The sequence below is a fragment of the Cupressus sempervirens genome, chromosome 10 (assembly GCF_028749045.1).
Source record: "Cupressus sempervirens isolate cs-2001-9-10 chromosome 10, ASM2874904v1, whole genome shotgun sequence".
Taxonomy (NCBI): domain Eukaryota; kingdom Viridiplantae; phylum Streptophyta; class Pinopsida; order Cupressales; family Cupressaceae; genus Cupressus; species Cupressus sempervirens.
The window spans coordinates 734,701,855-734,719,348 of NC_143127.1; the positions used below are offsets into that span (position 1 = coordinate 734,701,855).

The window sequence follows — 17,494 nt, forward strand, 5'->3', positions numbered from 1 at the left end:
TTAGTGTAGTATGCATTTTTTGTGAAATTTTTTTAGTGTTCATTTGCAAATCTTGAATGTTTTTTATTTTTAGTTTTACTAAATTGCAAACTAGGGTTTGTTGTTTTGTAGTTTTTGTTTATTAGTTGCAAACTTTGATTTTTTACATGAATTTTTTTATTGCAGCAGCCCTTTGCTTTCATTTTCCAATTTCCACAATGGGTAAAAAAGATGAATGCCGGAAATATAATGAAGAGTTTCCTAGGAGAACCAAATATCAAACAAAATGTATATTTTGCAAAGAAAAAATAAATTCGGGAGGTATCTATAGATTGAAATACCACATTGCTGGCATACCTGACCATGATGTCACAGTTTGCACTCAACAAACCGCTGAGGCAAAATGCTCTTGTTTAGTGGCATTAGAAAAAATTGAACAAGACAAGTTGACTAAGAAAATGCAACTTGAAGGGTTAAGAGGTATTGGCTCCCGTGCTCCCACATCCGCAACCGCATCTACATCTGCAAGTGCATCTGCATCAGCTTCCGCATTCGTAGGTTGTGTTGGGGAGGGTTCTTCTAGGCCTCCTTTTCATCCTAGTGCTAGTGCTCATGTGAGTGTTAGTGGTAGTCGGTCTCATACTGAGACAGAGTCCAACACCAACCTATTGCGGCCTAGAGTGCGGAAAAGCAGAATGGATAGTTACTTTGTGCCCCGCACTACTCCTGGCTCCCAACCCACGCTTGAGGGCATGGGTTTGAACAAGGAGATTCATGATGCTGCCAGAAAAGAGATTTGCAAATTCTGGTACTTTTGCAACATTCCATTTATTGCAGCCAGGTAATTGATTCTTTTTTCTTTGTTATCTTCAAAGTTAAAGTTAAAAGTAAAAGTAAAACTTTAATTATATCTACTTGTTTTATGATTTTAGTTTTTGACATCTAAATTTCTAATCAATATCATTATTGGCAGAACATGATACTTGTGACAGGACTCCTTATTGGCAGAACATGATAGATGCAGTTGCCATTTGTGGTCCGGGGTTTAAAGCCCCAACTGAGGCTGAGTTGAGTGGATACCTCTTGGAGGAAATGGTTGAGGATATGAGGCATGAGCTTGAGGACAACCGAAAGGAGTGGATCGAAAAGGGTTGCACCATCATGACTGATGGTTGGACAGATAGGAGGGGAAGAACACTCCTCAATTTTCTTGTATCCTGTGGAGGTGATTGATCATTCTACTTTCCTACATACATAATTTTGAATCGTGATTGACTATTTCAAATTTTGATTTGTTGATTGCTAATAGTAATTATAATTCGTTGTTTTGTTACTTGTAGGATATACCATGTTCCTCAAATCCATTGATGCTTCTGCTCATGTAAAAAACGCCACATACTTATGTGAGGTTATTGAGGAAGTTATAACAGAGGTGGGGGAATAACATGTGGTGCAAGTGGTGACGGATAATGCAGCAAGTTATGTTGCTGCAGGTAAACTTTTAACTTTTTAAGTTTTGAAAATAAATTTATTTGAATTTTGAACTTTTTCTAATTCTAACTTAGAATTTCTAAGTTTCCTAAGTTCTAAGTTCTAACATGTTTGAAATTTGAATTTCTAATTATCTTAAAATTGTTGTAGGCAAACTTTTGATGGAGAGGCACCCCACCATATTTTGGTCCCCTTGTGCAGCACACTGCCTTGACCTCATGTTGGAGGAAATTGGCAAACTTGAGTGGGTCAAGTCATGTGTGGAAAGGGCAAAAAACATATGTAAGTTTATTTATAATCATTCATTTGTCCTTAGCACAATGAGGAAGTACACAGGAGACAAAGAGTTAGCTCGTCCAGGGATCACGAGGTTTGCCTCGAATTTCATCACCTTGCAGTCCTTGTTGACATCAAGGGATGATTTGAGGAGCATGTTTGTTGGGCGGGAGTGGATTTCATCTTCCTATGCTACGACCACTGCAGGGATAGATGTGGTGGATTGCATATTTGATGATGATGGTTTTTGGAAACCTGCTAGAGAAATACTTAAGGTAATTTTATTGCAATTTAACATTTAATATTTTACAGTTTACTATGCTAATTGTTTAATGATTTAGTTTTACCTTATATTATTGAATTATTCTATGTTTAAGTTTTGACTCAAATTTTTGTTTTACTTTATATGTAGGCCACTGAGCCTCTTGTATCTCTCCTACGAACTGCTGATGGGGAGAAGCCCTCTATGGGCTACATATATGAGGGCATGGATAGGGCCAAGGAGGCCATTAGAGCTCAGTATGCAGGAGTGCAGGAGAAGTATGCCCCTATTTGGGACATCATTGATAGGAGATGGCAGAATCAGCTCCATAGACCCATCCATGCAGCAACTTACTTTTTGAATTCGGCATTTCGTTTCCGTCCTGACTTCAAGGCGGATGAGGAGGTTCTCACCGGATTATATACAGTGATCCAGAGGTTGAGTACTGATGAGGATAGCAGTGCTGCAATTATTGAGCTTGATAAGTTCAATAATAAAGAAGGGCCACTTTTCTCTAGCAGGGTAGCCATAGATGCTCGGGAAACAATACAGCCAGGTAAAAATTAAATAATATATTCAATGTTCATGAATCTAGATTCTAAACTTAAAGTTGATTATGTAATTTTAGAGTTAACTTGTAATTTGTAATTTGTAAATGAGACTAATTATTTTTATTTTCCCTTATTTCAGATAGATGGTGGCAAATGTTTGGGGCCACAACCCCAAAACTTCAAAAAATTGCCATTCGTATTCTGAGTCAGCCAAGCAGCGCTTCTGGATGTGAGCGCAGTTGGTCTATGTTCGAGCACATCCACTCGAAGAGGAGAAATAGGTTGACAGTGCAGAGGTTGAATGATCTTGTCTTCGTTCATTACAACCTCCGTCTTAGGATCAGACAGATTTTGGGCACTGACTCCTCTCCGATCATTCTGGAGGAGATTGATCCAGAATCAGAGTGGCTCACAGAGGTTGTAGATCCAGTCTTCACTGAGGAAGACCGTGCGTGGATTGACCAGGTGGATATAGAGGCTGAGGCAGCTAGAGCACGTTCTTCAGGCATTGGTAGACGCACACGTGCACGCACAGACACAGGCCCTAGCGACATTCGTGAGCCCATCTTATATGCGGGAGATATGGCTCGACAGTCCTCTAGGACCTACATTAGACGCCTTGCTACTAGGCAGACTGGATACTTAGAGGCTGAGGCTGAGGCTGTAGCCGAGCTTGAGGATGATGTTGAGGATGATGATGACTATGAGCCTGAGGCTTGAGCTGGAGCCTTGTTTTTATATTTTGTTTACAGATATTGATACTGAATCATTCATAGACATATGTTTCAAAGTTTCAAACTTTCATGGATCTTCATCTTAGATTCTTACATAAATTTATGATTTGATGTCTTATGGATCATCTTACATACATTCTATGATTTAAATCATTATGATCATTTGATTTCTATTTACTTCAGCTAGCCTACAATTTACATTTTAGAATCTTAGATAACATAGTTACATATGTGATGGATTTTATGTTTCATGTTTATGTATGTTAAGTTTTAACTTCTATTTGATGATGTTATAGTGTGCTTAAGTTATATTCAATAAAGGGTGCATGAAATAAGTTTTAAATTGTTAAAATCTTTAAATTTAAAGGTTTTTTTCAAATTTGCCGATTCATCGCCGATTCACGATTCGATTCGGCCTTGCCGATTCCGATCCGATTCCGATTCACGTTTCTTTGAGTTAAACATTATAGATCACGAATAATATTGTGATTGTATGGACTCAAGACAAATCTGAAAACAGTGACATAGATAAGTTTGTAAGCATTTAACCTCCATCCAAAACAACGACTTGATCAATATATTTATATACCAATACAATCCATTCCTTGGCTCTTGTATAATACCAGTTTCATATCTTTATTTAGTCATAAATCAGTAATTCATATAATTAAATTACACTCGATTTATAGAGGGTCTTGAATATATCTTGATCCCAGACTTGACATTTAATATTCAAGAGAGTTTTATATACATTGATCACTCTACAAAATTTAAATATACAATCAACATTGGTTGATTGAAGGAACTCATTATCATTTTGTAAGTATACAAGTACTGATGGTGAATCTAACTCATCCATAATACCAAAAATGTTAACATTACATAGCCAATCTCTCCATTAAGATCAAAGAAATGTGAATCGGAATCGGATCGGAATCGGCAAGGCCGAATCGAATCGTGAATCGGCAATGAATCGGCAATAAATCGGCGATGAATCGACAAATTTGAAAAAACCCTAAAAATAAAAGATTTTAACAATTTAAAACTTATTTCATGCACCCTTTATTGAATATAACTTAAGCACACTATAACATCATCAAATAGAAGTTAAAACTTAACATACATAAACATGAAACATAAAATCCATCACATACGTAACTATGTTATCTAAGATTCTAAAATGTAAATTGTAGGCTAGTTGAAGTAAATAGAAATCAAATGATCATAATGATTTAAATCATAGAATGTATGTAAGATGATCCATAAGACATCAAATCATAAATTTATGTAAGAATTTAAGATGAAGATCCATGAAAGTTTGAAACTTTGAAACATATGTCTATCGATGATTCAGTATCAATATCTGTAAACAAAATATAAAAACAAGGCTCCAGCTCAAGCCTCAGGCTCATAGTCATCATCATTCTCAACATCATCCTCAAGCTCGGCTACAGCCTCAGCCTCAGCCTCTGAGTATCCAGTCTGCCTAGTAGCAAAGCATCTAATGTAGGTCCTAGAGGACTGTCGAGCCATATCTCCCGCATATAAGATGGGCTCACGAATGTCGCTAGGGCCTGTGTCTGTGCGTGCACGTGTGCATCTACCAATGCCTGAAGAACGTGCTCTAGCTGCCTCAACCTCTATATCCACCTGGTCAATCCACGCACGGTCTTCCTCAGTGAAGACTGGATCTACAACCTCTGTGAGCCACTCTGATTCTGGATCAATCTCCTCCAGAATGATCGGAGAGGAGTCAGTGCCCAAAATCTGTCTGATCCTAAGACGGAGGTTGTAATGAACGAAGACAAGATCATTCAACCTCTGCACTGTCAACCTGTTTCTCCTCTTCGAGTGGATGTGCTCGAACATGGACCAACTGCGCTCACATCCAGAAGCGCTGCTTGGCTGACTCAGAATACGAATGGCAATTTTTTGAAGTTTTGGGGTTGTGGCCCCAAACATTTGCCACCATCTATCTGAAATAAGGGAAAATAAAAATAATTAGTCTCATTTACAAATTACAAATTACAAGTTAACTCTAAAATTACATAATCAACTTTAAGTTTAGAATCTAGATTCATGAACATTGAATATATTATTTAATTTTTACCTGGCTGTATTGTTTCCCGAGCATCTATGGCTACCCTGCTAGAGAAAAGTGGCCCTTCTTTATTATTGAACTTATCAAGCTCAATAATTGCAGCACTGCTATCCTCATCAGTACTCAACCTCTGGATCACTGTATATAATCCGGTGAGAACCTCCTCATCCGCCTTGAAGTCAGGACGGAAACGAAATGCCGAATTCAAAAAGTAAGCTGCTGCATGGATGGGTCTGTGGAGCTGATTCTGCCATCTCCTATCAATGATGTCCCAAATAGGGGCATACTTCTCCTGCACTCCTGCATACTGAGCTCTAATGGCCTCCTTGGCCCTATCCATGCCCTCATATATGTAGCCCATAGAGGGCTTCTCCCCATCAGCAGTTCGTAGGAGAGATACAAGAGGCTCAGTGGCCTACATATAAAGTAAAACAAAAATTTGAGTCAAAACTTAAACATAGAATAATTCAATAATATAAGGTAAAACTAAATCATTAAACAATTAGCATAGTAAACTGTAAAATATTAAATGTTAAATTGCAATAAAATTACTTTAAGTATTTCTCTAGCAGGTTTCCAAAAACCATCATCATCAAATATGCAATCCACCACATCTATCCCTGCAGTGGTCGTAGCATAGGAAGATGAAATCCACTCCCGCCCAACAAACATGCTCCTCAAATCATCCCTTGATGTCAACAAGGACTGCAAGGTGATGAAATTCGAGGCAAACCTCGTGATCCCTGGACGAGCTAACTCTTTTTCTCCTGTGTACTTCCTCATTGTGCTAAGGACAAATGAATGATTATAAATAAACTTACATATGTTTTTTGCCCTTTCCACACATGACTTGACCCACTCAAGTTTGCCAATTTCCTCCAACATGAGGTCAAGGCAGTGTGCTGCACAAGGGGACCAAAATATGGTGGGGTGCCTCTCCATCAAAAGTTTGCCTACAACAATTTTAAGATAATTAGAAATTCAAATTTCAAACATGTTAGAACTTAGAACTTAGGAAACTTAGAAATTCTAAGTTAGAATTAGAAAAAGTTCAAATTTCAAATAAATTTATTTTCAAAACTTAAAAAGTTAAAAGTTTACCTGCAGCAACATAATTTGCTGCATTATCCGTCACCACTTGCACCACATGTTGTTCCCCCACCTCTGCTATAACTTCCTCAATAACCTCACATAAGTATGTGGCGTTTTTTACATGAGCAGAAGCATCAATGGATTTGAGGAACATGGTATATCCTACAAGTAACAAAACAACGAATTATAATTACTATTAGCAATCAACAAATCAAAATTTGAAATAGTCAATCACGATTCAAAATTATGTATGTAGGAAAGTAGAATGATCAATCACCTCCACAGGATACAAGAAAATTGAGGAGTGTTCTTCCCCTCCTATCTGTCCAACCATCAGTCATGATGGTGCAACCCTTTTCGATCCACTCCTTTCGGTTGTCCTCAAGCTCATGCCTCATATCCTCAACCATTTCCTCCAAGAGGTATCCACTCAACTCAGCCTCAGTTGGGGCTTTAAACCCCGGACCACAAATGGCAACTGCATCTATCATGTTCTGCCAATAAGGAGTCCTGTCACAAGTATCATGTTCTGCCAATAATGATATTGATTAGAAATTTAGATGTCAAAAACTAAAATCATAAAACAAGTAGATATAATTAAAGTTTTACTTTTACTTTTAACTTTAACTTTGAAGATAACAAAGAAAAAAGAATCAATTACCTGGCTGCAATAAATGGAATGTTGCAAAAGTACCAGAATTTGCAAATCTCTTTTCTGGCAGCATCATGAATCTCCTTGTTCAAACCCATGCCCTCAAGCGTGGGTTGGGAGCCAGGAGTAGTGCGGGGCACAAAGTAACTATCCATTCTGCTTTTCCGCACTCTAGGCCGCAATAGGTTGGTGTTGGACTCTGTCTCAGTATGAGACCGACTACCACTAACACTCACATGAGCACTAGCACTAGGATGAAAAGGAGGCCTAGAAGAACCCTCCCCAACACAACCTACGGATGCGGAAGCTGATGCAGATGCACTTGCAGATGTAGATGCGGTTGCGGATGTGGGAGCACGGGAGCCAATACCTCTTAACCCTTCAAGTTGCATTTTCTTAGTCAACTTGTCTTGTTCAATTTTTTCTAATGCCACTAAACAAGAGCGTTTTGCCTCAGCGGTTTGTTGAGTGCAAACTGTGACATCATGGCCAGGTATGCCAGCAATGTGGTATTTCAATCTATAGATACCTCCCGAATTTATTTTTTCTTTGCAAAATATACATTTTGTTTGATATTTGGTTCTCCCAGGAAACTCTTCATTATATTTCCGGCATTCATCTTTTTTACCCATTGTGGAAATTGGAAAATGAAAGCAAAGGGCTGCTGCAATAAAAAAATTCATGTAAAAAATCAAAGTTTGCAACTATTAAACAAAAACTACAAAACAACAAACCCTAGTTTGCAATTTAGTAAAACTAAAAATAAAAAACATTCAAGATTTGCAAATGAACACTAAAAAAATTTAACAAAAAATGCATACTACACTAACATGCAAAAAAAAAACCAACACTTACCTCTTGCAAATGAGTTGAGGAGTGTTGATATTGACTCCTTAATGCTCCCAATGCAATTTATGGCCTCCCCAAATGGACTTCTGATCTCTTTGGTGCTCTTCCTTCTTGCCGGTTGGAAACCTATGGATTCTCTTTTCTCTTCTTCTCTCTCACTCTTCCTCTCTTCTACTCATACTGAGCAAATAGAAGGCTCTTTAGGGTTATAACAAAGAGGAAAGTCAACTTAGAAAGCAAATAAAACATGTGTTTTTTTTAAAAAATTGAACTTTCTATCCTTGCTGCTGCGGTCGATTTCTGGAGATTCACGATGGCGATTTTGGCGATTTTTGCCATGAATCGCCGATTTTGGCGATTCAAGCGAAAAAATCGCCACCAGCGATTTCCGATTCCAAAAAAATCGGGAGCCATGAATCTTATCGCAATTTCGGCGATTTTGGCGATTTCATGGCGATTTTTGGAACTATGGTTTAACTTGTAATCAAAGAGCTGTGACAGTTGTTCTTCTTGGGCAAATCTTGTATGGAATTGGATAAGATGTGTTTGACAGATAAAGGTTCTCACTATATATATATATATATATGTATATATATATATATATATATATATATGTATATATATATATATATATATATATGTATATATATATAAAGGTCCTCTAATTTTGATATGCAAGGTGTATCCTGAACACTCATTTCTGATTCTTGATCTCTCACTGAAAAATTACACTATAATGATCTTTTATTACCTTCTTTGTCCAATACCCCTTTGTGTGAGTGCTTCTGTTTGCGAGAGATATCATTCAACATCTGTGCCTCAAGTGGGTTGATGGTAAAGGAAGTCCTTTTTCCATAACCTTCTATCATTTTTGATTAGGTTTAATGTTCTTATAGATTTTAATAGATTTTAATAGTTTCTTAAGACTCTATGGGCTGTTTATAAGACCTCTATAATGATACAAGCTTGATATCTTTGGTATTCCTTAAATTACTTCAAAGTATCTTTGTAGGTTTCATAGATCTATAAGCAAAAAGTGCATACCATTTAGAGCATGCATGTTTGGGGAACTTTGATCATGTGGTGAAGGTGTGAAAATAGTCCATGGAACTTCTCCAACTTCCAACTACTAAATTGTCTCCTTCAATCTTGCAAGGAGAGCCTTTTCATGGAAAAATCAATTCTGAAAATTGGAGCTAAAATAGTTTAAATGCTTGGGCACAAGTGTGTTCATTTTCTCCTATTTAATCTGAAAGCTCTTCGTCTAATGTAAGATTTCTCTTTCTATTCACTGCTTTATTTGTTATAGAAATCTAAAAATGTTTATCCTTACTATTCGTCAATATTTTCTTCTGCATCATTTCAAACTTACAGTCTACTCTGCTCATATGCTTATTGTGACTTTTTCTTATCTACCCCCTCCCCCATTGAAGTCGTATTGAATGCCTCCTTATATCTTGCAAAATTAATGCTGAAGTGCGCTCCAAACAATATGTCTCATGTCTATACCTGATTCCCTAAATACCAACCACACCATTTCATCTAATCAAACCAAAGTAACGTGAATCGGAATCATATCGGAATCGGCACGGTCGAATCGAATCGTGAATCGGGGGTGAATTGCCGGTGAATCGGCAAATTTGAAGAAACCCTTTAAATGTAAAGATTTTAACAATTTAAGACTTATTTCATGCACCCTTCATTGAATATAACTTAAAAACACTATAACATCATCAAATAGAATCTAACATACATAAACATGAAACATAAAATCCATCACATACGTAACTATGTTATCATTATGTACTAAAATGTAAATTGTATGCTAGCTGAAGTAAATAAAAATCAAATGATCATAATGATTCAAATCATAGAATCAATAAGATGAAATCATGAAGATCTATAAGACATCAAATCATAAATGTATGTAGTATGTACTATGTATAAATCTAAGATGAAGATCCATGAAAGTTTGAAACATATGTCTATTAGTGATTCAGTATCACTATCAATATCTATACAGTGTAAACAAAATATAAAAACAAGGCTCCAACTCAAGCCTCATCATCCTCATCATCATCCTCTAGCTCTGCTGCAGCCTCAACCTTAGCCTCTGAGTATCCAGTTTGCCTATGAGAAAGGCGTGTAAGGTAGGTCCTAGAGGACCACCGAGCCATGTCCCCTGCATGGGCAATGGGCTCACGAATAACGTCGCTAGGGCTTGCGTCTGTGCGTCTACCAATGCCTGAACGTGCTCTAGCTGCCTCCTCTACCCTGGCCACAGCCTCAACCTCTTCATCCACCTAGTCAACCCACGCTTGGTCTTCCTTAGTGAAGACTGGGTCCACGGTCTCTGTGATCCACTATGATTTTGGATCAATCTTCTCCAGAATGATCAGAGAGGAGTCAACGCCCAAAATCTGTCTGATCCTAAGACAAAGGTTGTAATGAACAAAGACAAGATCATTCAACCTCTGCACTGTCAACCTGTTTCTCCTCTTCGAGTGGATGTGCTTGAACATGGACCAATTGTGATCACATCCAGAAGCGCTACTCGGATGACTAAGAATGCGACTGGCAATTTTTTGAAGGTTTGGGGTTGTGGCCCCAAACATTTGCCACCATTTATCTGAAATAAGGAAAAAACAAAAACAATTAGTCTCATTTACAAATTACAACTCTAAATTAATGCATTATATAATCAACTTTAAGTTTAGAATCTAGATTCATGAACATTGAATATATTATTTAATTTTTACCTGCCTGTAGTGTTGTCTGAGCATTTATGGCCATCTTCCCAGAGAAAAGTGGCCCCTCCTTATTGTTGAACTGGTCTAGCTCAACAATCGCAGCAGCGCTATTTTCATCGCTACTCAATCTCTGAATCACTGTGTATAAGTCAGTGAGAACCTCTGCATCCGCCTTGAACTCAGGACGGAAACGAAATGCCAGATTCAAATAGTAAGCTGCTGCGTGGATGGGTCGATGGAGCTGATTCTGCCATCTCCTATCGATGATGTCCCAAATAGGGCCATACCTCTCCTGCACTCCTGCATATTGGGCTCTGATGGCCTCCTTGGCCTTATCCATGCCCTCATAAATGTAGCCCATAGAGGACTTCTCCCCATCAACAGTTCGTAGCAAAGCTACAAGGGGCTCAGTGACCTACCTATAAAGTAAAACAAAAAATTTGAGTCAAAACTTAAATATAAAATAATATAACTTAAAGTAAAAGCAAAATACTAAATGTTAAATTGCAATAAATTTACCTTAAGGATTTTTCTAGCAGGTTTCCAAAAACCATCCTCATCAAATATGCAATCCGCCACATCTAACCCTACAGTGGTCGTAGCATAGGAAGAGCAAATCCACTCCTGCCCAACAAACATGCTCCTCAATCCATCCCTTGATGTCAACAAGGATTGCAAGGTGATGAAATTCGAGGCAAACCTCGTGATACCTGGGCGAGCTAACTCTTTGCCTTTTGTGTACTTCCTCATTGCGCTAAGGACAAATGCATGATTATAAATGAATTTGCATATGTTTTTTGCCCTTTCCACACATGACTTGACAAACTCAAATTTGCCAATTTCCTCCAACATGAGGTCAATGCAGTGTGCCGCACAAGGGGACCAAAATATGGTGGGGTGCTTCTCCATCAAAAGTTTACCTACAACAATTTTAAGTCAATTAGAAACTCAAATTTCAAAATTCAAATAAATTTATTTTCAAAACTTGCAAAGTTAAAAGTTTACCTGCTGTAACATAATTTGCTGCATTATCCGTCACCACCTGGATCACATTTTGTTCCCCCACCTCTGCTATTACTTCCTCAATAGCCTCACATAAATATGTGGCATTTTTCACATGTGCGGAAGCATCAATGGATTTTATGAACATGGTATATCCTACAAGTAACAAAACAACGGATTATAATATTAAATGGATCATTAACGAATTAGCATTCAACAAATCAAAATTTACAATGTATGTAGGAAAGTAGAATGATTAATCACCTCCACAGGATACAAGAAAATTGAGGAGTGTTCTATTCCTCCTATCGGTTCAACCATCAGTCATGATGGTGCAAGCCTTTGCAATCCATTCCTTTCGGTTCTCCTCGAGGTCAACCCTCATGTCCTCTACCATCTCATCCAGGAGGTATCCGCTCAACTTAGCCTTAGTTGGGGCTTTAAACCTCGGACCACAAATAGCAACTGCATCTATCATATTCTGCCAATAAGGAGCCCTGTCACAAATGAAAGTTTAGATGTCAAAGACTCAAATTATAAAACAAGTAGATATAATTAAAGTTTTACTTTTACTTTTAATTTTAACTTTAAAGAAAACAAAGAAAAAAGAATCAATTACCTGGCTATAATAAATGGAATGTTGCAAAAGTACCAAAATTTGCATATCTCCTTTCTGGCAGCATCGTGAATCTCCTTGTTCAAACCCATGCCCTCAAGCGTGGGTTGGGAGCCAGGAGTAGTGCGAGGCACAAAGTAACTATCCATTCTGTTTTTCCGCACTCTAGGCTGCAATAGGTTGGTGTGAGACTCTGTCTCGGTATGTGACCGACTAGCACTAGCACTAGCACTAGCACGAGCAGAAGAACTAGAATAAAAAGGAGGCCTAGAAGAACTCTCTCCAACACAACTTACGGATGTGGAAGCTGATGCAGATGCAGATGTGGGTGCGGCTGCGGACGTGGGAACATGGGAGCCAATACCCCTTAACCCTTCAACTTGCATTTTCCTATTTGCTTTGTCTTTTTCAATTTTTTCTAATGCCATTAAGCAAGTGCGTTTTGCCTCAGGAGTTTGGTGAGTGCAAACTGTAACATCGTGTCCAAGTATAGCAGCAATGTGGAATTTCAATCTATAAATACCCCCAGAAGTTATTTTTTCTTTACAAAACATGCCTTTTGTTTGATATTTGGTTCTTCCAGGAAACTCTTCATTATATTTCCAACATTCATCTTTTTTACCCATTGGAATTTGTGAAAAATAAGAGCAAACGCTGCTGCAATAAATTTTTTTATGTAAAATATCAAAGTTTGAAGCTAATAAAAATTAGAAAACAACAAACCCTGGCTTGCAACTTATTAAAAATAAAGAACATTCAAGATTTACACTAAAATTCTTGAAAACTATAGAAATTTAACAAAAAACGCATAATACACTAAAAATTTAACAAAAAATGCATAATACACTAACATGCAAGAAAAAAAAAAGCACTTACCTCTTGCAAATGAGTTGAGGAGTGTTGATATTGGCTCTTTAATGCTCCCAAAGCAATTGATGGGCTCCCCAAATGGCCTGCTGATCTCTTTGGTGCTCTTCCTTTTTGCCGGTTGGAAACCAATGGCTTTTCTTTTCTCTTCTTCTCTCTCACTTTTCCTCTCTTCTACTCATGCTTAACAAATAGAAGGCCCTTTAGGGTTATAACAAAGAGAATAGGTCAAAAACAAAGTGAGAAAACAAGTGTTTTTTTTTAAAATTTCAACTTCCCTTTTTACATGCTGCGGGCAATTCATACCCGATTTTTAAAGGCGATTTTGGCGATTTTTACATGAATCGCTTGAATCGCCGATTTAGGCGATTCATGGCCCAAAAATCGGTGATACTAATACACGATGCAAAAAAATTCGCATAGCATGAATCTGGTCACGAAATCGCCGATTCAGGCGATTTTTGGGCGATTCTCGTTACTATGAATCAAACACTTCAATTGACTGACAATTTATTAATTGTCCTTATAAGGCACATACTTTAGCTTTTGTATAGTGATTGCTATTCTTTGACTAGAAGCCATCCTTTTTGTGAATTATATATGCCAGTTTCAAACATGACTATGGGTTCCCCGTAATTGTCGATGCTAAGTAAGCACAATGGACTAGGGATCATGGTTCACGACAATCACTATTATGAGATGTTATTATTCATTATATTATTAGCTAACTTGATCCAAGTGATGTTTCTTTGGCCTCACCATACACCTCTCCTAAAGCCCCCCCTCCCAACGAGGACATTTTGTTGTGAGAAGATATTTTTAACACCTCTCAATCTTCTACACTTTGAGATGAAGTATTGTGGAATACTTCTGATTCCCCTTTTAATATGTACCTTCCCCATGAGTGTACCTTGGGGCTAGAGGATGGCATTGTGGTAAAAGAGATTGATGTGTTTCACAATTCCCTGAATGTGTTGAATTGGCTATGTTAAGGGCTAGATGTAATTTCCCCAGTGGTATCCAACACAAACTATTGTTTTCTACTATATCAACAATTAATCAGAAGGAACCTTGACAGAAATAAAAAAAGAAAAACCTCTATTCATCACCTGATTGTTTTGAAGACACTTGAGCAATGGTGGAGGAGCACCTTGTAGGGCCAATTTAGGCAAAATTGTCATTTTTGTGAGCCAGGATTAATCATAGGTTTTAGGTGCCAGGGTATTTCATGGGTTAGATAAGGTCTATTTAGACCATTTAAATGTATTAGGCATGGTTGGTAGTCATTTGGGTTAATCATGTAAAAGTTGCAGTTTTTTGTAAAAAGTTGTCATCCATAATTGGTAAAAATTGCAAAAAATGCAATATATTGAAACATGAAAGGTCATAAGCATAGTAACAAGAATCACCCAAAAATCGCCTGAATCGGCGATTCCGTGACCAGATTCATGCTGTGCGATTTTTTTGCATCGTGTATCGGTATCACTGATTTCTGGGCCATTAATCGCCTGAATCGCCGATTCAGGCGATTCATGTAAAAATCGCCCAAATCGCCTTTAAAAATCAGGTATGAATTGCCCGTGGTATGTAAAAAGAGAAGTTGAAATTTAGAAAAAAAACACTTGTTTTTTTCACTTTGTTTTTGACCTATTCTCTTTGTTATAACACTAAAGGGCCTTCTATTTGTTAAGCATGAGTAGAAGAGAGGAAAAGTGAGAGAGAAGAAGAGAAAAGAAAAGCCATAGGTTTCCAACCGGCAAGAAGGAAGAGCACCAAAGAGATCAGTAGGCCATTTGGGGAGCCCATCAATTGCTTTGGGAGCATTAAGGAGCCAATTAAGGAGCCAATATCAACACTCCTCAACTCATTTGCAAGAGGTAAGTGCTTATTTTTTTCTTGCATGTTAGTGTATTATGCATTTTTTGTTAAATTTTTAGTGTATTATGCGTTTTTTTAAAAAATTTCTATAGTTTTCAAGAATTTTAGTGTAAATCTTGAATGTTCTTTATTTTTACTAAGTTGCAAGCTAGGGTTTGTTGTTTTCTAATTTTTATTAGCTTCAAATTTTGATATTTTACATAATTTTTTTTATTGCAGCAGCCTTTGCTCTTATTTTTCGCAAATTCCAATGGGTAAAAAAGATGAATGTTGGAAATATAATGAAGAGTTTCCTGGAAGAACCAAATATCAAACAAAAGGCATGTTTTGTAAAGAAAAAATAACTTCTGGGGGTATTATAGATTGAAATTCCACATTGCTGCTATACCTGGACACGATGTTACAGTTTGCACTCACCAAACTCCTGAGGCAAAACGCACTTGCTTAATGGCATTAGAAAAAATTGAAAAAGACAAAGCAAATATGAAAATGCAAGTTGAAGAGTTAAGGGGTATTGGCTCCCATGTTCCCGCATCCGCAGCCACATCCACATCTGCATCTGCATCAGCTTCCGCATCCGTAGGTTGTGTTGGAGAGGGTTCTTCTAGGCCTCCTTTATTACGAGGTAATTGGTAAATACTTGCTTATAAATAACAGAGACCGAAAGGTCAATTTATACAAAAGAATGAGACGATGTTTCCTTAGGAAACGATCGTAAAGAATAGAAACATTCTATTCCAGAGAAAGCAAAAAACGAAAGCAAACTAAAGCTAAATATATTTACAGGATAACCATTAACTAATAATAGACGTCTTATCTATTATTGTAATACCCTCCCTTAATGGTTAATCTATCTAACACACCAAGCTGTCCTCTGAATTTGACAAACTTATCGGGACCAAGAGGCTTGGTGAGAATGTCTGCAGTCTGATCTGTGGTAGGAACATATTGCAGATCTATAGTCCCGTCTTCAACCAACTATCGTATGTGTATATGAGCAATGTTAGTATGCTAATAGAAACCAAATTTAAATAAAGCTTCTACAAACTAAACAAAATTCATAAACTTCAAGATAGACTAAGATGAGCTCTTAATTGAGAATATGAGCCATTAATGGACTCTCTCAATAAGAAGCTCTCTTGTTGAGTGGCTTTGTCTAAATAGATAGGATGTATGCTCAAGCTTATGCTTCAAAAATGGCTTCAAATGGAGTTGGAATTTGGGTGTGGGTGTATGGTTTTGATGTAAAATGGCTTCTCAAAATGGCATTATGACTTTACTTCATGGATTGTGTTATTTTGCAAAGGGGAAGGATCCAATTTATAGGCAAGAGGCTTGAGGGATTGAGGGCTAAGATGCAAGGATGGGAAAATGTCATGTCCCTTTTTTAAACAGCATAACTTTACAGGGGATTTGCCTATCATCGACTCTCGTAGGCAAATGATTATGGGAAGAGGGTCATTTTTGTCTTCCGATAATTACAATTGAGTAAGTGGGGCCAACTCGTCCTAATATTAAATAAAGGTTGTACTCCAACTTTATCAAGTTATTTATTTAATTTTATAAAGTTTTATATCATTAAGGATGATTCCGGAAAACTTCCAGAAACTTCTCAGCGAAGGGAATAAATAGAAGACATAGGGCTCCCATTTGGAACAAGCGATTTTGAGGATTCGGTTTATATTCCAATTGAGGCAATTTGTGGTCATTGTTCTGCAAATTTCCATTAGGTCTCTGGGAACGAAAACTCCCTTGGATCTGCATAACTGAGGAGGTGAAATATTCCCCCGAAGGGTTGCACATTGGAGATGGTTTTCAGCCATTTCATGGTGGATGAATTAAGAATCGAGTTAACTAAGATGTCTGAATCTAGCAAGGTGGGCAAGGCAATGTGATACAATTCAGAGGGGCACATCCAAAAACGGAATTCACAGTAGCTACGAAATTTTACAAGGATAATTTCCGCTGCCTGACTTCTCCTGAAGCTGTTACCTCTTAACGAACTTTGGATCATCTCATCACGGGCGGGAGTCTTGAGGATTCATTAAAATGGAAAATTTGTGAGTCGAGAGTTGAGCGGCTACTGCATAAGATCGGATCTCAGGGTTTCACAACATAACCAAAGCTTTTTACGAGGCACGCCTATCACAGAGATTTCTGAACTCAATTAAAATCGCAGCCTTCATTGGGAGATTGGGAACAAAACCCGTGTCCGTGCAGTGCGACGAATTCCGTCAGACGAGTGTGGAGGGTATTACAGCGGATTCGGAATGTTGAGAGATCATTTAGGAACTCCTGATCCATCAGTTCCAGCGTGCCCTATCAAGACGCGATTTAGCTAAGTCCGTAACTAATATCAGCAAACATAAATGAAGATATTTTGCCACGCGATTC

The 17,494-nt window shown here is 37.7% G+C and overlaps 5 protein-coding genes across 5 annotated transcripts in view; 3 read left to right on the forward strand and 2 right to left on the reverse strand.

Annotated features, from left to right (window-relative positions):
* The window catches only part of LOC149535946 (uncharacterized), a 48,986-nt gene that overhangs the window by 3,359 nt on the left and 28,133 nt on the right, over positions 1-17,494 (forward strand). The gene's annotated exons all lie outside the window — the stretch shown is intronic.
* LOC149535947 (uncharacterized) lies at positions 49-1,445 on the forward strand. Its single transcript, XM_089806529.1, has 3 exons — positions 49-820; positions 972-1,204; positions 1,320-1,445. Exons 1-3 carry the CDS (start codon positions 147-149, stop codon positions 1,421-1,423), a joined length of 1,011 nt encoding a protein of 336 aa, XP_089662655.1. The 5' UTR covers positions 49-146; the 3' UTR covers positions 1,424-1,445.
* Positions 1,435-3,475, forward strand: LOC149535948 (uncharacterized). Its single transcript, XM_089806528.1, has 3 exons — positions 1,435-2,021; positions 2,159-2,564; positions 2,699-3,475. Exons 1-3 carry the CDS (start codon positions 1,632-1,634, stop codon positions 3,277-3,279), a joined length of 1,377 nt encoding a protein of 458 aa, XP_089662654.1. The 5' UTR covers positions 1,435-1,631; the 3' UTR covers positions 3,280-3,475.
* Positions 4,689-5,940, reverse strand: LOC149535949 (uncharacterized). Its single transcript, XM_089803510.1, has 2 exons — positions 5,404-5,940; positions 4,689-5,269 (listed from the first exon to the last, which is right to left on the reverse strand). Exons 1-2 carry the CDS (start codon positions 5,753-5,755, stop codon positions 4,689-4,691), a joined length of 933 nt encoding a protein of 310 aa, XP_089659636.1. The 5' UTR covers positions 5,756-5,940.
* On the reverse strand, positions 6,476-17,404 carry LOC149535950 (uncharacterized). Its single transcript, XM_089803513.1, has 6 exons — positions 17,307-17,404; positions 14,632-14,776; positions 10,191-10,290; positions 7,148-7,802; positions 6,764-6,996; positions 6,476-6,648 (listed from the first exon to the last, which is right to left on the reverse strand). The coding sequence occupies exons 1-6, from the start codon at positions 17,402-17,404 to the stop codon at positions 6,476-6,478; spliced, it is 1,404 nt and encodes a 467-aa protein (XP_089659639.1).